The 20,936-nt window shown below is 36.0% G+C and overlaps 1 protein-coding gene across 1 annotated transcript; it reads right to left on the bottom strand.

Moving 5' to 3' along the window:
• Window positions 1-3,070: 3,070 nt before the first annotated feature.
• Window positions 3,071-20,725, bottom strand: LOC107803563 (putative disease resistance protein At4g27220). Its single transcript, XM_075224118.1, has 9 exons — window positions 19,601-20,725; window positions 16,899-18,322; window positions 10,060-10,130; window positions 9,807-9,967; window positions 9,670-9,705; window positions 9,408-9,548; window positions 8,587-8,736; window positions 3,321-3,389; window positions 3,071-3,226 (listed from the first exon to the last, which is right to left on the bottom strand). Exons 1-9 carry the CDS (start codon window positions 20,723-20,725, stop codon window positions 3,071-3,073), a joined length of 3,333 nt encoding a protein of 1,110 aa, XP_075080219.1.
• Between the last annotated feature and the right edge of the window lie 211 nt (window positions 20,726-20,936).

Genomic DNA, 20,936 nt, shown 5'->3' with positions numbered 1-20,936 from the left:
ATACTATGAGACAAGGAAATAATTGTGCTGATCATTTGGCGAAGTTGGGAAGGACGCAAAATGAAGACTTGGTAATATTGCATCGCCCACCACATTCTATGCAGCAATTGCTACTTGCGGATATGGCTCACGTAGCATATGCTAGGTATCCGAAGCATGTAACCTAATGATAAGCCTAGGACAAAATTATCGTGAAGTTGTAACATTTGTAAAAATCGAAAAGGATTTAATAATTTGAAAGATATTTTTTTGAATGATGAAGATCATTTCGAGTAATCTTTATTCTTCTCAATTTTTTTCTGACATTTTCTTTGCTCATTTGCACTATTTAATTCATTATACTTGCTGGCGATACTGTAACGATTGTTTAAATCGTACCGTCGTTGCTAATGTTTTTGGTATTATTTCATTTACGTAAGACTTAAAAAATGAGTAAAGCATATTAACCAACATTTCTTGGCGTTGTTAGATGTTTCATTTTAATATCATATTGAGGCCTAACCTAAACCTGTGCTCGAGAGATATATAGTTGTCCATATACTAATAACCTTAAGTTCATGGTGTGAAGATTAACATTCTGAAGAAATCACCAATGGGGTAGGAATTTTTGAAGATTCTCAGTTCATAGCACAAAAATAAGTTTAAAATGGATTTTTTAAACTTGTCACGCTAAAACAACCTATAGTATGCTGCAACAATTCTTTCTTCTAAGATCAAATAAATCTTTAAAAAAAATTATCATTCAAAAAGGCAATATTAGCCTCAAACTTTAACATCATCAATTAGAAGGTATACATATTAAAAAATGCCTTAAAAAGTAGAGACTTGTTTCACAATCTTTCTTCAGGTTGGCCATCCTTAATTCGAGACAAGGGTATAATAATAACTCGCCAATCCGAATTCTCCAATCTTGAGGTCGCAATTTTTTAGGAGCAAATTGCTTGGCTTAAGACATTTGCTGAGTGTACATATTTGAGTCCACGTAATAGCTGATACATGAATAGAAGTACTGCAAAATTAAATCAAGGTAACAGCAAACGTGGCAGAGTAACTTTAGGAAAGAAAGAGGTATTTTGAATGTAAGCTGGACCAACTTCCAGGCTTTCCTTCACATTATTAAAAGAAAATATTGTATACTCCTAATAATCTAGCTTAGCATGCCAGAATAAGGCCAGAACTACAATAGCAAGATTGATAACCTAGTCATTGGTGTGCCTTCTGTATCTATATCAGGAAGATATAGACATTTAGTATTCCAGGCTGCGTTATATAAGTTGGAGCACTATATAGGAACCAAATTTGATCTCTTTAATACTGTAGATCTTTGGCTCCTCATTAAATTACATAACTAATATATTGACACAGTGGCTCTTCATTTGCTCTAACGTTATGGATATATGAACTTAATGTACAACAGATAAAGTATACATACATCTAGAAGAAATATTGAATATTAAAATTTAGGATATTAAATCAATTAAATATTATGTACATATATATATACACACATACATACATAGATATAAGACATAGTGTCCATATAAAAGTAATTTTAAAACACACACACAAAAATATATCGATAATACACTTCCGCTTAGTGTAATTCTCAGGTATAAGCTAATCAACTAGTAATAGTTCTTAAGACTACTATTGATAAACTTTCAGTTAATAGGTGTAATTACTAATAGATAGGCTAATCAATCATTAATATTACTTAAGCATACCACTAATTTGCATCTGCTTTATGTAATTATCAATTTATAAGCTAATGAATCGCTAACATTTCTGACTGATATTACTAATACACTCCTACTTAGTGTAATTCTTAATGCATAAGCTAATGAATCAGTAATAGTTTTTAAGACTATACTAATACATACTTAATTAGTATAATTATCAATGTATAGGCTAATGAATCACTAGTGTTACTTCAAGATACCACTAATATTACTTAACGATACCACTAATAAACCTCCACTTACTTTAATTATCAAATTAAAGATAAACAATCACAAACATTTCTCACAAATATCATTAATACACTTCCATTTAGTGTATAATTATCAATGTATCGGCTAATCAATCACTAACGTTACTTATATAAGGATACCACTAGTTTACTAATCGTTAACGTTACTTAAGAATACCATTATTACACTTCTACTTACAGTAATTATCAATTTATAAAATAAACCATCACTAATATTTCTTACGGAAACGACTAATACACTTCTTACCGAGTGTCACGAACCCAAACCGGACCCGATCGTAATGGCGCCTCTCGTGAAACAAGGCTAGCCAACACAAACTCCCAAACCAATTAACAGTTATAATAATTCATAATTACATAAATAAGTGGTAAATCCTAAAATAGAGTGAAATAGAACAACTGCGGAAACAAACACAGCCCGACATCGGGGTGTCACCAGTCATGAGCATTTAAATATCCAACTAAGAGTAGGAAAAAGGACTACACAGTCTATTACAGAGCTAGTACAAAGGAAAGTAAAGATATGAGGGAGAAGCATTGGGCTGGAAACGTCGAGCAGCTACCTAGTGAACTCCGAACAACCTGCTGGAAGCAATCAGCTCTCGCTAGCGTGACCCGAGGCTCCTGAATCAACACATAGGGTGCAGGGAGTAATGTGAGTACGCCAACTCAGTGAGTAATAAAAGTAAAGACAGCTGAGCAATAAGAAAACATGTAAAACACAGCAAAATGCTACAACGAGGCAGTATAAGATCGGAGTAATGCAATAACATAGTAAAAGCTCGTAGAAACACCTTAATTCAGTAAAAGCCTTTTTAAAACATCTTGTAGCAGTTTAAACGAGTGAATGAAAAACATGGAGAAAGATAGATACATAAAATCAACCCCTCAGGTACAATACCAACAGAATCAGCCCCTCGGGCTATCTCACAATCACTCCTATCAGCCCCTCAGGCAATAACACAGAACAACATCAGCCCCTCGGGCTATATCACGTCTCACACTGGGTACCCGTACTCACTGGAGGTGTACAGACTCCGGAAGAGGCCCCTTGCGGCCCAAGCGCAATATCAAGTTACTCTAGTCATCAGATGTTGGATCTGTATGGACAATCTCAATCTTTGGTCTTGAAGATGGATCGGAAAAGTTCCAGAAAGAATCAGAATTCTCGAAGAACACGTAAAATAAAACAGCTGATGCCAAAAATAATGCCAAGAGTAATAGATAAATCTGCCACTGTGCAATTGAAGAGAGGGAAAAAACAGGTCAATATTGGACTTAAATGCTCGTGCACGTCCCCCGACGCAAGAGAAAAGAAAAAGAGATAGACCTTTCCAACCACCGGACATTTAACTTTGTCACCATTGCTCCCCATTGAGAGGAAGTGGTAAGAGCAACACTGCCAAATGTGCGCCAATGTAGACTTAAAAGATATGTAGTAGGCAAATAGAATAAGAGTTTTGAGGGCATCTCCCATCGTGCACTATTATTTGCACCAAATCTAAATTTGATGTAAAATTTGGTGTTTTTTTGCTCCAATAAAACACCAAAATTTGCACCATTTTAGTGTGTGAATAGTGTCACACCAAATCGTCAACACCAAATTTGATTTATTATTATTTTATTCATCTTTTATTTTTTTGAACTTTTAATTTATCATATATTGTGTATATAATTAATTTTTATATTAATATTTTTATAATTTTAATTTTATATCTTATTTTTGTCACGACTCAAAATCCCTCCGAAGGAATCGTGATGACACCTAGTCTCTAAACTAGGTAAGCCTAACATTAACTGAAATAACATTAACATTTACTAACTTCAAATTAAATAACTCTAAATAAATCACAATTCCCAAAACCGGTGGTACAAGTCACAAGCCTTTCTAAGAGTAGTAATACAAAATAAATACAACACTGTTCCAGAACGAGATGGAATCAATGGAACGTAAATAATAAACGAAGGTGACCCCGAGGCCTGCGAACGCAGCAACTGGTTACCTTGAGTCTCCACCGCGACAATCCGTACAGCTACTATCAATCAATACCTGAATCCGTACAAAAAAAAATGTACAGAAGTATAGTATGAGCACACCACAACGGTGCCCAGTAAGTATCAAGACTAACTTCGGCGGGGTAGTGACGAGGAACAGTCAAGACACCTACTAGTCAAATGAAACGAATAGGATATGATAATAAAATATCAGGACAAAGGTAACAAAGTAATATCAACGACAGAGAGAAATCAAAATACAACAATTGAGAAAACAAAGGGAGAGCACGTATAGTAACAAACGATAATCAAGTAAATCAAATAACCAAGTAGATCAACACTGACGTAATAGGGACACAGACAAGTAGGAATGTATTCAAATAAAGAAGGCAATGTCAACTCAATCAATCACATCATGTCTATACACAATCCCGACCAACTCAATCCTCGGTTTCTCATATCATAATCATAACTTTCGAACCTTCAGCACACATGACATCTTGTGCCCACATATTTTTCCATCTCACTTTTCACAACAACATTCTCAATTACATAACATAAAGTAAATTATAATTTCTAGACCAATTAAGAAAAACAGTGAGAAGATAAAGTTGATTTTAGAAATCATTTGAGTAAAGAAAGTACCCTTTTCAAATAAAATGCAACATCAAATAAAGTATTACCTTTAACATGAGATTTAATAAATTACGACTTAGTAAAAACCCCCGTTTAAGTAAAATACACCTCAGACGGTTAAAGAAGATTTAATTGAGAAACTAAATGAATAATAAAGGTAACAATTTTTGAAATTTGAAGTATTGAAATATATATATATATATATATATATAATTACGGAGAGTTCAAATTGAAAAGAGATCATGCAAGGCAACGTAGTATAAATTCCTTTATTTTAAATCACGATATTACTAATAACTCAACGACATGGGAGCAAAATATAGAGGGGAACCTCAAATACAGTAAATAAGTAGAGAAGCAAGGTAATTATCAACTTTGAAACCAATAGAAATAGTAAAACAGTAACAAGCGCACGACATCACCCTTCGTGCTTTTACTCTCGTCCTCACCATAGAAATCAACAGAAACGGCACGACATCACCCTTCGTGCTTTTACTCTCTCATAATCATGGCACGCATCACCTTTCGTTCTTTTACTCAATAATGTGGCACGACATCATCCTTCATGCTTTTACTCTCACAGAATATGGCACGACATCACTCTTCGTGCATTAACAATCACAATATCGGCACAGCATCACCCTTCGTGCATTAATACTCACAATATCGGCACGTCATCACCCTTCATGCATTAACACTCACTCACAATCTCATGCACTGCATCACCTTCATGCTTTACACTCTTCTTCACCTAAACAACAGAAACAATAACTTTCCGGCAAGGGAATCAACAATAGAAACAATAACATCCCAGCAAGGGAATCAGTAATAGAAATAATAACATCTCGGTAAGGGAATCAGCAATAACCAATCTTGTTTTAACAGTTAGCTTCGTAATATAGATCTCAACTTGAGTCAATACTCAACAATGAAAAATTACCTAGAGAATATCATAAGACTTGTTCAACATGAATAATCGTCAATTGAAGCATAAATAGTACATAATAAGGATCACGGAAAGACCAAGAAGCACAATAACCTTAACAAAATAACAAGTCATAAATAGCACGTGATAATTACACGGTAACCACAACAATTGGACATACAACATATTTGCACGAATTCATAGAGGAACTCACATTCAAAAAGTATCAAACAATAAGGAAGACAATCACTTCAATTAAGGCAAATAAGGGTCAAGTAACAAGTAGAGTTAGAGGAATGCTAACAACATCACATGGAGCATATAAGGGTAATTTTAGCAATTAGGAAACTCGATCATAACAGAATACTTCCCACATAATGGACATAAGGACCTAAGAACCCTAAAGCAAAATTTCCCACAAATAAGTTCGAGCACACACTCGTCACCTCGCATGCATGGACTACAATTAGCATAGAAGACTCAAATCCTAGGGGGAAGTCCCCCACACAAGGTTAGGCAAGATACTTACCTCAATCCGGCCAATTTACTCAATTTAGCTTTTCCTTTACCAATTCATTAACGCTTGACTCAATCTAGCCAAAAACGACTTGAATACATCAAACATTATACAATTTGTAAAAAGTCAACAAAAGTCAACTCCCTGGGCCCGCACCTTGGAACCCGACAAAATTTATAAAAACTGAACACACATTCCGCTATGAGTTCACCCATACAAAAATTATCTAATTCTGATATCATTTTGTCATTTAAATCATCATTTTACATTTTTGAAAGAATTCACAATTTTCCCCAAATTTTCCTTTAGATTCTCATGAATTTGATGTTAAATCTAAGATATAATCACAAAATATAGTTGGAAATTGATTAAAGACACTTACCCAATGATTTGGAGAAGTTTGGGTCTTTAGAAAATCACCTATGGAGGTTTAGGGTTTGAGAAAATTGAAAAATGAGTGAAAATCCCGTCAAAAACCTCACTTAACAGGCCTCAGCTGTCGCATTTGCGACCCAGGGTTCGCAATTGCGAACCCTCACAATTTGCGAATAAGGCAGGGCTGGCAGAAGTCGCATTTGCGACAAAAAGTTTGCATTTCCGAATAGGGCATCGCAATTGCAATGAATAAGTTCGCATTTGCGACCACACCAGAAACCAACAATTTTTCCCGATACGAAAATGAGCATAACTTCCTCATACGATGTCCAAATTTGATGAATTTTTTTCCTGTGACTCCGTAATTTTGATACGGATCTAATGGTTCAATAAAAACTGAATTTGGATCTCATTTGCTTAATGTAGTATCATTTTTTCTTGAAGAAACGACGATGAAACATCCAAAAACAAGCGCAATATAGCCTAAACCTATCCGAAACTCACCCAAGCCCTCGGAACTCCAAACCAAACATGCACGCAAGTCTAAAAGCATCATACGGACTTGCTCGTGCGATCAAATCATCAAAATAACATAAAAAAAACTATGAATTTAACCTCAAAACTCATGATTTTCTAACTTTTCAACTGGACGTCCAAATCACGTCAAATCAATTCCGATTCTCACCAAATTTCGCAGATAGGACTTCAATATCATAACAAACTTGTACCAGGATCCGGAATCAAAATATGGGCCCGATACCAACGAGTTCAAACACTAATTCATTTCTTTATTTCCTTTAAAAACCAGCACAATAATTTTCTTCAGAAATTATTTTATAAAGCTAGGGACCTCGAAATTCAATTCCGGGCATACGCCCAAGTTTCATATTTTACCGCGGACTTGCCGGGGTCATCGAAACATAGATCCGGGTCCATTTACCAAAAATATTGACCAAAGTCAACTAAAAACTAAATTTTAACTCTAGAAATTACTATATTTTTTCATATTTTCACATAAAAGCTTTTCGGTATCACTTCCGGACTACGCACGCAGGTCGATACACATAATATGAAGCTACTTGTGACCTCAAACTGCCGAACCATACGAAATTGCTCAAAACGACCAGTTGGATCGTTATATCCTCCTCCACTTAAACATACGTTCGTCCTCGAACGTGCCCGGAGTCGTTCCAAGGCCATCAAACCACTGCATGAGCTCCTCATACATACACCCGAACAAGCTGAATCGAGCCAAAAATTCCAATCCAGAATACAATCATATGATGTTCCACATAACTCACATACTCGAAGCAATAACCTCTGACCACCATAGCTGCTCAAATAACATCCTGGATGCCGAAAATATACTTCACATTGAATACAATCTTGTTCCGGACTTCCACAACACTACCCATGATAAATAGACATGCGGAATCTCATAGCCGCCCATGAAGTCAACAAGTCACGAAGCTCTCTCGCCCGCCAAGGGTCATTACCCAAATCTTAGCAGAAACACCCTCTCACTTCCAAACACTCCCAACCCCCCAATACCATAACACTAATCTTAGGTCTAAGAACCTCATCTCAGCCAATACAATAAATCCAACTAACAACTCATCATGGAACCACACAGATTCTTACACTACACACCAAATCAGCAATAACTCAATTATGCAACACAAATAAAGAAAAAACAAAGTAGAAGAATTATCTAACAAGTACAACATGTGTGACAACAAAAGTATAGATTTTTCATCAAATCGTCCCACAGAGGGAAGGCACAACACTAATAAACACAAGGAAAGAGTATCCCACATAACATCCTGCGGCGTGTAGCCCGCTCCCAAATACTCATCAAGCCAAAATGCTCAGGTTCACTGAATATATGAACACTGATATCAAGCACAGCAGAGAGCACAAGTAAAATTGTGGGAACAATGAATAGAAGTAATAAAATAAGAGAGAAGCAAGTATATATAAGGTGCACTGAGCAAATCAACATCACGAGGGCTATCTCACCCGCATCGCCATAAGGCCTGAACAAAATTAGAACATGCGTGGGGATTAATCGTACAACCTCACAGCTCACCACAACATAAAAGAGTAGCATATAACGTAGGCCAGAGGCACAAATAATGTCCATTCTACCTGAGAACGTGACCAAAATGACAATCTCACAGGAGCACACAAATTTGACCTGATACAAAACACATATTCTCGTTGATCCTCCAAATAGCTCACAACCGAATCCTGATCCTTCCCAATTAGATAGATATTCTTCAAAAGATCCACAACAACCTATTGATAACACATGCTATTAATTATCTCATTCTCAACATTTCTTCACAATCCGCAAACGGAAATAGTCCATATATGAGGGCATCTAGCCCCAACCTCCGGAATACCAAAATTTTCATACCCAACTCAACTACGCAAATCGAATGGCTGATATATCATTCATACCCGATCATTCTGCTGAAGCACCCATATAGGATTCTGGCTACGTAACAACACATGAACCTCGAAAGCCTCAAACCCCAGTAATCACCATGCTACTAGCCACGCACCCGCAAACCAAAACTCGAGGTCCTTTCCAAAAATGCACACTCTTCACATATGATGGCCAACAATGCCACCCTCTATTAATTTCAAATACTGATCTAGGAGAAACCGCAATGTACCACATATTCCTTACGCCCATAGAAGACAACCAACTCAATCCATTGCCAAACCACCGAGAACCCTCCGAGATCCACCCGTACACAACTAAACCATCAAGACTGCACCTCCCCAACTCAAATGAGTCACACAAACCGTCCAATCCGAGAGTGGTGCCTCAAATGCCAGTAGAGAATTCCTATTCAAAGGACCAATTACTTCATCGCTATGCTGACCCAACACCACGGAGCTGACCCATTTCTTCGGACAGTCGATATGCAATAACCCTAATCAAAGTCGCAAATACATACGATCCTAACACGAACCACGTAGCCCAGAAGCTTATAAACCACTGCATTTCCTATGAAACACCCCGTCCTACCGCAACCACGGTACCTACGCTGAAAAGACCTTCTGTGAATCCAAATTTGTTCCTCTAACTCCCCTTGATGCTGAAATGCAGATCCATTAATGACACAAAACACTGTAAGCCCCAACATCATCCCGTGCAAGATCTCAGACCTTGTCCATACACAAAATCCGGATACCCACTAATACCACATATACACATACCTCAGGCCAAATCTGATATAAATCTAACTCTGCAATCTGATATAAAATGCCTTAAAAAGTAGAGACTTATTTCACAATCTTTCTTCAGGTTGGCCATCCTTAATTCTAGACAAGGCTATAATAACTTACAAATCTACAGGTCCAAAGCTACTCCAGTCATCAGATGTTGGATCTGTATGGACAATATCAATCTTTGGTCTTGAAGATGGATCAGGAAAGTTCCAGAAAGAATCAGAATTCTCAAAGAATACGTAAAATAAGACAGCCGATGCCAAGAGTAATAGATAAATCTGCCACTCTGCAATTGAAGAGAGGGAAAAAATAGGTCAATCTTGGACTTAAATGCTCGTGCACGTCCCCAGGCGCAAGAGAAAAGAATAAGAGACAGACCTTTCCAATCAGCTGGGACATTTAACTTAGTCACCATTGCTCCCCATTGAGAGGAAGTGGTAAGAGCAAACCTGCCAAATATGCAACAATGTGGACTTATAAGGTAAATAGGCAGAGTGAATAAGAGTTTTGATTTCCAAAGATATTCATGAAAGGTTCTTGGTGTTGAGTGCCAAAGTCCCACATCGGTGAAGTGCCAATTTTGGTTGGTACTTTACCCTATAAAAGAAGGCCTAATATTTAGGATTTAAACACACCTCTTATTTGCCTTCTTATCTTCTTAAGGCATTTGTATCTTCTCTCTTTAGTATTATTTTACTTGTATTTTGGAGTGGAATAAAGTATTGGTTGTGTCCGAGGAAGTAGGCTAAATTGGCCGAACCTCGTAAATTCTGGTGTTCCTTTTATTGTTGCTTTATTGTCTTATTTATTATTTGGTGGCTGTCATAATTTTTGATATAGTAGTTGTGACTTATTCACACTATATACATTTGGCTTCCGCAACAATTGGTATCAGAGCCAAGGTACTGTCTAAGTATGCTCTGTGGTTGCAGCATAGTCTGATCTTCCACATCAGAAAAGATTTATCTTGGTAATTGAGTCAAGGTTCTGTCTGAGTATGCTCTGTGGTTGCAGCTTAGTCAGATCTTCCACACCAGAAAGGAAATAATCTTGATTTGTGTCATCAGCTATTAAATCTTGATTTGTGTCATCAGCTATTAAATAATATTTGTATCAAAGATGGGAGACAATAAATAAGAAGAATATACATCAAGTGTCAACATTACGTCATCATTAGCATCTTCGCTTATGACAAGAATTGTGTCAAATATGAAATTTGCGGTAGAAATTTTTGACGGGTCAGGACATTTTGGGATGTGGCAAGGCGAGGTTCTAGATGTCCTTTTTCAACAAGGGCTAGATCTTGCTATTGAAGAAAAGAGACCAGATGTTATTGGAGAAGAAGATTGGAGAATTATCAATCGTGTTGCTTGCGGTACCATTCGATCCTACCTTGCTAGAGAGCAGAAATATCCATACACAAAGGAAACTTCTGCAAGTAAATTATGGAAAGCACTGGAGGATAAATTTTTGAAGAAAAATAGTCAAAATAAATTGTACATGAAGAAGAGACTGTTTCGCTTCACCTATGTTCTTGGTACCACGATGAATGAACATATCACTAGTTTCAATAAGTTGGTCACATATTTGCAAAATATGGATGCAACTTTTGATGATGGTGACTTGACCTTGATGTTGTTGGGGTCACTTCCTGATGAGTACGAGCACTTTGAAACTACTCTACTCCATGGAAATGACGAAATTTCTCTCAGAGAAGTTTGTTCGGCTTTGTACAACTATGAACAAAGAAAGGGTGAAAAACAGAAGGGTGGAGAAGGAGAAGCACTGGTTGTGAGTGGTCGTCCTCAAAATCAAACGAGGACAAAGAAAGGAAGATCCAAGTCAAGATCTACACCCAGCAAAGATGAATGTGCCTTTTGCCGAGAAAAGGGGCATTAGAAGAAAAAGTGTCCGAAGTTGAAGAATAAGGCCAAACATAACAATGAAAAGGCCATTATGGATTCAAATGTAGCTGATGGTAATGATTCAGACTTCTCATTAGTTACAACAGAGCCATCAACATTATCATACATATGGTTGGTGGACTCGGCTTGTAGCTATCATATGTGTTCCAATAGGGACTGGTTTGTTGATTTTCAAGAAGGAGAATATGGAGTCGTCCACACAGTGGATGACATCCCTCTTACCTCATATGGCATTGGTTCAATACGATTAAAGAACCATGATGGAATGATGAGAATATTAACATATGTTCGATATGTACCATGTTTGAAGAGAAATCTCATCTCTGTGGGAGCCCTAGAATCAAAAGGGTTCAAAATCATTAAAGAAAATGGAGTGATGAGAGTATGCTCCAGCGCACTAGTGGTAATGAAGGTCAATAGTAAGAACAATAACATGTACCGTTATCGCGGTAGTACAGTTATTTGGACAACAACAGTAACATCCAGTGACGAAAAATAGGCAGAAGCAACCAGGCTATGGCACATGCGCTTGGGACATGTTGGAGGAAAATCCTTGAAAACTTTATCAGATCAAGGATTGTTAAAAGGAGTAAAGGCTTGCAACTTGGATTTTTGCGAGTATTGTGTCAAAGGGAAACAAACAAGGGTTAAATTTAGTACAGTGATCCATAATACTAAATGTATTTTGGATTATGTACACTCTAATGTTTGGGGTCCTTCCAAAACACCTTCATTGGGTGGGAAGCACTATTTTGTAACCTTTGTTGATGATTTTTTCCGAAGAGTGTGAGTGTATACAATGAAGAGCAAAGATGAAGTGTTGAGAATTTTTCTCAAATGGAAAATGATGGTGGAGAATCAAACAGGCAGGAGGATCAAGTGTATTCGCACACACAATGGAGGTGAATACAAAAATGATCATTTTAATAAGGTCTTTGAAAATGATGGCATCGTCCGACACTTCACTGTTAGACATACACCATAACAGAATGGAGTGACAGAATGTATGAACCGGACCTTGCTGGAGAAGGTACGATGTATGTTGTCCAATGCTGGCTTGGGCAAAGAATTTTGGGCTGAGGCAGTTACATATGCATGCCACCTCATTAATCGTTTACCATCTGCTTCTATTGATGGCAAGACACCATTTGAAAAATGGTATGGAAAACCTGCTGTAGATTATGACTCTTTGCACGTGTTTGGCTTAACTGCATATTATCATGTGACAGAGTCAAAATTGGATCCAAGGGCAAAGAAGACTATTTTCATGGGGATTACTTCTGGAGTCAAAGGATATTGCTGATGGTGTCCTATGACAAAGAAAGTAATATTCAACAGGGATATTACCTTTGATAAATCTGTTATGGTAAATAAGGTAACAGAAGATACCAAACAAAATGAGGGTGCTTCTAAGCAGGTGGAGTTTGAGGAAAAATTTATTTTTCCTACACAAGAAGCAGCGGAGGAAACAAATGAAGATTATCCTATAGAAGAAGAGCCAGTAGAGAGAGAGAGAGATTCCAACTCAGGAACCTCAACAACAACTTGAATTAATTGCAACTAGCAGGCCAAAAACAACAATAACAAAACCTGTTCGTCTTATAGAGAAGGTTGCTTGTGCCGCCTCAATTGTAGCTGATGATGTTCCTACCACTTATAAAGACGCAGTCCAAAGTTCAGAAGAAGATAAGTGGAGGATTGCCATGAATGATGAAATATAGTCCTTTCATCAGAATCATACATGGAGATTGGCCAATCTCCCGAAGGGAAAGAAAGCAATTGGGTGCAAATGGGTATTTGCAAAGAAAGAAGGATTTCCTAACCAAAAAGACGTTCGCTACAAAGCAAGATTGGTGGCCAAAGTATATTCTCAAAAGGAGGGAATTGATTACAATGAAGTATTTTCTCCAGTTATAAAACATTCCTCCATTAGAATTATGTCGGCTTTGGTAGCACAGTTGGATTTGGAACTAGTTCAGATGGATGTAAAAACTGCATTTTTAATGGAAACTTGGAGGAGAAAATCTACATGACTCAGCCAGAAGGATTCAAAGTTGCTGGAAAGGAAAATATGGTGTGCAAACTTGAAAAATCGTTCTACGAATTGAAACAATCTTCTAGACAATGGTACAAATGATTTGACAAGTTTATGTTGCGGCAAGGGTACAAGAGAAGCAAGTACAATCATTGTGTGTATTTGCGCAAGCTTAAAGATGGTTCCTTTATATATCTTCTCCTATATGTTGATGATGTGTTGATAGCTTCCAAGAATTCGGAAGAAATTGATAAGTTGAAGATTCAACTGAAGAAGGAGTTCGAGATGAAGGATCTGGGTGAGGCAAAGAAAATTCTTGGCATGAAGATAATAAGAGATAGACGTTCAAAGAAACTCTGTTTATCTCAGAAAGAATATTTGAAAAGAGTACTACAACATTTTGGCATAGATGAAAAGACTAAGCCAGTTAGTACTCCACTTGCTCCCCATTTTAAGTTAAGTACTACTATGTCGCCAAAAGATGAAGCTGAACAAGAGTATATGTCAAAGGTATCATACGCAAATGATGTTGGTAGCTTGATGTATGCAATGGTCTGTACGAGACCTGACATTTCACAAGCTGTTGGAGTTATTAGCAGATATATGCATAATCCAGGAAAGGAGCATTGGCAAACTGTAAAGTGGATTCTACGGTATATTCATAATACTGTAGATGTTGGGTTAGTTTTTGAGCAGGAAGGCAATCAGTCTATAGTTGGATATTATGACTCAGATTTTGCAGGTGATCTGGACAAACGAAGATCAACTACTGGTTATGTGTTTACTTTTGCAAAGGCACCAGTTAGTTGGAAGTCCACTTTGCAGTCAACAGTTGCTTTGTCTACAACAGAGGCAGAGTACATGGCTATTACAGAGGCTATGAAGGAGGCAATTTGGCTTTAAGGGTTGCTAAAAGAGCTTGGTGTTGAACAAAAAAGTATCACATTTTTTTATGATAGTCAAAGTGCTATTCAATTAGCGAAGAACCAAGTTTATTATGCAAGGACGAAGCACATTGATGTTCGGTATCATTTCGTACGAGAAATCATAGAAGAAGGTGGAGTCACGGTGAAGAAAATTCATACTATCTTCTTTCTTTAGTATTATTTCACTTGTATTTTGGAGTGGAATAAAATATTGGTTGTGTCCGAGGAAGTGGCTAAATTGGCCGAACCTCGTAAATTATGATGTTCCTTTTATTGTTGCTTTATTGTCTTATTTATGATTTGATGGCTGTCATAATTTTTGGTATAGTAATTGTGACTCATTCACACTATATACATTTGACTTCCGCAACACTTGGCATCGCGATATCTACTGCCTTTTAAGATTACTGTGCTAAGATCAAAGATGGATCAAGCAGTTTAAATCTGAAAACTGCGCCGCGGTTTTTTGCTCTTTTTCTTGGGTCTCAAATCAATATCAACCTTGAGTTTATGGCAGACAATGCCCATGGACAACACCAAATCTTTGCAGAAACAAGCTAGGAACACCGAATCTCTGCAGAATGTCCTGCACAATATAATTTTTTTTGCTCACGTGCAACATCAGGAAGAATTACTAAACAATCTGCTACACCTCCAGTAAGCTAAATCTGATTTACATGACGTGAATAATCAAGTCGTGGACAATCAAGTCTTCACACTCGAAGATCATGAGTGGAGCACAAGCTCCACTCTAAGAATCCGTAATGCACTTTCCGAGCCAGGAATCAGTCACACACTTCTAAGAATCCGTAATGTGAAACACTACTTGTCGATATGATAGGCGATTATGAGTTTCTACAAGCTTTTTTTACCATTAGCAGTATTACGAAGGCTTGGAACAAAAATTTATTAAGATAGAAATATTTTACCGGTACCGGATTTGATAATAAAATAGCTATTGTGATCTAAAGTTATTGCTACAAGTATACGAGCTATGGCTTCGCAAAAAAGCTCATTAAATAAAAGGGTTTATCCAACGGTGACAAATCATAATTAACGAAAGTTGCTTAACTTCTTGTGGTTATTTTTGTAAAAATAAAGTCTTTTTTCTAAAAACTATGTTCATGTGAAAAGCAGAAAAAAAATTCAGCCTAATAACAGAAACATAAGGAATTTCGTCAAAATGTACAAAAAGCAAAATGGGTAGATAAACAAAGGAGATAGGAAAGCTTCAAATTTTGCTTTCATAATGATGATATTCTCAATTTAATGTAATGATTAGCCGTCTCCCAAAGCTTAGGCACTATTTCCAATATAGAATGGGCGATTAATTTAGTACTTGTACTTAAAAAGAAGCTAACAGAAGTTATAATTAACATCTTTTTTTTAATTATAATTTTCTAGTGTCATATGTGTTGTTCAGATTTCTACTTTTCACACATATTGTCTCACGATAGTAATTCTTTTGAAGTGTTGAGCATATATGACATTTCATTTCTTCACAAAAGCATACTAACTCGTTGCTTCACGGCCGCATGCAGCTTTTCCTTTGTTGTTAGCCCTATTTTTATCTTTAAAATAGTAATAATTTTAAATATTTTAGGACCACAGGAAAAAATAGATGACGATACTTTGGATCTGATCAATGTGTATGCTTTTCCTTTGCCATTTTGTATTCCAAGTGCTTTGATGGTTTGATTTTTATTTTTACTTTACTTTCAGAAATTGAGTATTGCAGTAGAAACATATTTGACAGCAAGGATTTATTTTTAGAATATATATGCAGTTGAAAGTTTATTATTTTAGGTACGCATTTCGTAGTATTTGATACAAGATATGATTACATGTATATGAAAGTGACTTGGGCAAACGATCGCTTCTTAAACATATTAAGAAGTCGGGTGACAGAGAGAATTCCTGCTGATGAAACATACATCAGCAGGAATTAACAAAAAAAAAAAAAAAAAAAAGACATTGCAACATGAATTACACCACCAAGAATTCAGCTTCAACTATAGAAGCTGACTAAAGGAAAAAACCAAAACAAAAACATTTGGAGTCATAGGCATAAAAACTATTACATAACTTATTGGGTTTTCTGAAGGGGAGTCTTGGCGTAACTGGTAAAATTTATGTCATGTGATCAGGTGGTCACGCGTTTGAGCCGTGAAAATAGTCTCTTGCAGAAATATAGGATAAGACTGCGTACAATAGACCCTTGTTGCCCAGCTCTTTCCCGAACCCCGCGCAGAGCAGGAGCTTAGTGCACCGGGCTGCCCTTTTATTGAGTTGTCTGAATACCTTAACTTCAATCAAGAACACAATTCTTACCAATAGTTAACAAAGTGCTGAAGCTCATTTCTAGTGTTTGGACTATCCCAATCCAATGATTCCCACCATTCTTTATCACTTGAATGTATAGCTATCTCTCTAAGAGTTGAAGGAATGGTAAATTTCTCATCTTCCTCTTCAGGGGAAAAAAAGAAAGGCAATTTCCTTAACTTATCACATTCCTTTATTGACACTTTCTTGATTGAGTTGCACTCCATTTTTCCATTGCATATGCTTTTCAATTCAGGCAAAGACCATAAGTATATTCTTGTCAATTTAGGAAGGACGATGATTCCATCATTTTCGTCTGCAATTATTTCCTCTATTTGACTACAAGAGAGTACATATATTCTCTCAAGATTTTGCATGTTTGAGCATAAACCAATTGGAAATAGCTTCTTAATACTGTGACATCTCTCGATTCGTATCATTCTAAGGCAAGAAAAGATACCAGTTAGTGAAATAGAATCTCTTAAACTTGTTTCCCATTCATCAAAAATGCCAATGAAACTATGCAACTCGAGGAGATCAAGATGCTCGAGAGAATGAAATAAGACGGATTCTTGTCCCTCTTCTATCCTCATAAGATACTCTAGTTTGTTGCACCAACGTACTTTGAAGTACTTTAAATCTTTAGAATCATAAAGACGCGGCAAACAATCTGAAAGACAGCCACTGAAGTTATTGCAGCTCTCAATTTTCAGGTGCTCGATGTCCTGTGGAAGCAATAACACTTCATCTTCTTTCCCAAGTCCGTAACACTTGACTAATTTATCGGAAAACCTGTTATGATTGAATTGGATTTGTGTCATTGGTCCCAAGCCATCATATTGACCTACTAAAATTCTATAAAACCTAAGGCATCCCTCATTTTCTTGAGCTTTAATGAATTGGTTGAAGTCTTGAACATTACAGAACCTACCTTGAAATTCTTCCAACTCTTTTAGCTCCTCTAGTTCCTCCCCTTCTACGTCTGTATGATGCGATAACACTAACCGTTTGAGAGAGGAGATTTGGGACAATATCCCTATTGGTATTTTCTCGAGCCAACGCATTGCATGCAAATTCAGGGATTTGAGGTTCAACATAGTCTCAAGGGCTTCAGGCATAGTTTGAATCGCGGTGCCACTCAAATCCAATTCCTGCAACGCCTTGAGTTTTTCCAAAGTTGGAATTGACCTTAGGTTCCAACAAAATGCAAGTAAAAGAGCAGTGAGGTTCTCCAAGTCGGATACAGAATCAGGTAACTTCTCAATGCAAGTGTGACTTATATCAAGAACACGTAACGCCTTCATGTGCTCGAAAAAAGAATCTGGAATTTTCCATAAGTGATAATTCTGCTGCAACATTAAGGTTGTTAGCTTAGGACACTTAGCTGATGTTCCTGCTGGAATTTCAGCTATCTTGTTCCTCATTAGAGATACCTGTTAGGAACAAAATTTTCGATGACCTAAATGCAAAAGGGCACCTGAATCAGGAGTATTAATAAAATTCTTCATTCTTATCGTTGGTGACACCGCTTCGCTAAAAGAATTTTCTAAATTATATGTGTAGAAAATGATTAAAGGAAAATATAATAGGTAAATATATTTGGATGACACCGCTTGCCACACAAAGCATATTTAGCTCAGCCGTCCGGCAGTGCTCCATGTCATGTGAAAAAGGTCCCAAGTTCAAATCCTCTTGCTAGCATTTTTGTTTTCTCCTCATAACTAATAATAATCAATTTAAGAACACTAACCAGCCAACAAAATGCAGCGGAATTCCAAGAAAAAAGTTTAAACAAGAATATTTTGCAAACTGGCTTCATCTTTTTATATATATATATATATATATATATATATATATATATATATATATATATATATATATATATATATATATATATATTTTTTTTTATTTTTTATTTTTTTGAAAAAAGAACCTTAAGAACGCTAAACCTAGAGAAGACAATTCAACGAAATTCCAAGACTAAGAAATATGAGTAGCACTTTATAAGTTTATATATTTTGTAGAGTTTAAATATCTAATCGAAATTCTACTTAATTTGTAATTCAGTAAAAATTAATAAAATATTCTCCTATATATTTCAAGTTTTTGAAAGAAAGTTTAAGCTGTCAAAGTTTACTTAATTTGAGAGAGATTTCCATAAATCAGAACAATAGCATCCTGTTGAAAGACTAAGCGAAAGAATTGAGTTAGATTTCCTAATGTTTTATCTGAGTAAATATTACCAATATGAATATATCATCCAAACAACTATCATGCAATAAGAAAATGGTATATTCAGCTAAACGAAAAGTGCGACTATCATGAAAACATTTCAAGAAAAAGAAAGCTCGTCGAAGATAATTGTGTTAATACATTTAAATGTGATTTATTAAGATAATCTTGTTACAGTAACTTATTCATAAGTTCACTTCTTAAAATATTGACACCGCTTACTAAACATCATGGCCGATTTAATAAGATTATTTATTAAGATAATCTTATGAACTTATTCATAAGTTCATTATTATATTAGAAATAACATCAGTGTACATGTACACAAAAGATCATAGTTTATGAGATGTCTTAGGCCGATTTACTTTAAACCTTAGCAAATAACTTTTGATTTAGGCAAAACCTTTTAATTATAACAAATAACATACAATTATTATCTCTTTATATATAATGTCAAGTAAATAAAGTTTTAACAATACCTTGTCCAAATTTTCCAGCCATTCATGTTCCTTTGGTGCATCATTGAGTTGAACTCCGGCTTTTACCATAAACATAGGATTTTCATAAGTGATCCTCATTGCCATGTCTCTAATCAAATTATGCATTTTCACACATTGATTACCTTTGCTGTCTATGGCACTTTCCAACAAACAAACACTTTCCAATCTGCTTAATATCTCATATCCCTGCTCAAACTCTGCCTCGCGAGTCTCCTTTGTATCGATTAGCCCCTCTAAAATGAATCTACTTATCAATTGATCCTTTGGAATTTTCTCATCTTCTGGATACAAACAACAATACAAGAAACATTGTTGTAAGTTTTGCTCCTTCAAACAATTAAAACTATACAGCAACATTTGTATAACATCATTGTTTTCCCCTTTAAAAGATTCTTGAATAATATTTTCCAGGGCCTTTTTCCACTTATTAAGACCATCCAATTCTAACCCTTTTAGGCTTTTAGCTATTGTAATTATCCTAAGTGGAAGGCCACCACAATTATTTACCACAAACTTAGCCATTTCTTCTACTTCTTGAGGAATTACTACTTTCTCATTTCCAAGTTTTTCTATAAACAAGCTCCAAGATTCCTCTTCTTCTAGTTTTTTCACTCCAAATTTCCTTTGACATCCCATTTTTCGACACGTTTCGAGCAAACAACTTGTTACTATCAACCTTCCCCCTTCAACTTTTAAAGGATTCCCTAACATCTTTAAAGGTATATCTTCTAATGCATCATCCAAAATTAGAACAAAATCCTTTTTCCCTTTGAATGATTCGTGTAACGCGATCGCCCTCTTCTCTTCATCTTCTTCCTCTAAAAGATCCAATCCAATGGCTGCAGCAATATCATTTTGCAATTCCTTGATGCTGAATTCTTGAGAAATATTTATCCAAATAACTTGGGATTGAGTTTTTTGTTGGAGAAGATGATTTATTAGCTTGGCTAAGGTTGTTTTTCCAACCCCTTTAACTCCATATATGCCAATGCTAGTGACTTTATCTTTTTTTAAGCATCTCCAAATTCTTTCACATGTTCTCTTGGTTTCTTGACCAAATAGTTTTGTTGTGAAAAATGATTCCCTTGCTTCATTTGCTTCCATTTTGGTCACAAAATCTCCAAATTTCCCCTGGGATTAATCAAGAAACTAGCAGTTAGTATACAGGCCGATCCAAGATTTAAACTCGACGGAGTTTAATCTTTAATTTTCTTAGCATTTAACTAATTGTACTTTTGAAATTATGTGTTTAGAGTTAAATATTTGTTAGAAGTTTTAGTGAAGTTTCACATATGTGTGCTTCATGTCGGAAATA

Source organism: Nicotiana tabacum, chromosome 11 (genome assembly GCF_000715075.1).
Source record: "Nicotiana tabacum cultivar K326 chromosome 11, ASM71507v2, whole genome shotgun sequence".
Taxonomy (NCBI): Eukaryota; Viridiplantae; Streptophyta; class Magnoliopsida; order Solanales; family Solanaceae; genus Nicotiana; species Nicotiana tabacum.
The sequence above is the reverse complement of the archived record's forward strand: the minus strand, read 5'-3'. Positions and strand labels throughout refer to the sequence as shown.

Coding starts and splice junctions, on each gene's coding strand:
- LOC107803563 (XM_075224118.1), bottom strand. CDS start 20,725: ATGGAAGCAAATGAAGCAAGGGAATCATTTTTCACAACAAAACTATTT. Junction 18,323..19,600: donor GGCTGGAAAATTTGGACAAG/GTATTGTTAAAA, acceptor TGTTCCTAACAG/GTATCTCTAATGAGGAACAA. Junction 10,131..16,898: donor CAGCACTTTGTTAACTATTG/GTAAGAATTGTG, acceptor CATATTTGGCAG/GTTTGCTCTTACCACTTCCT.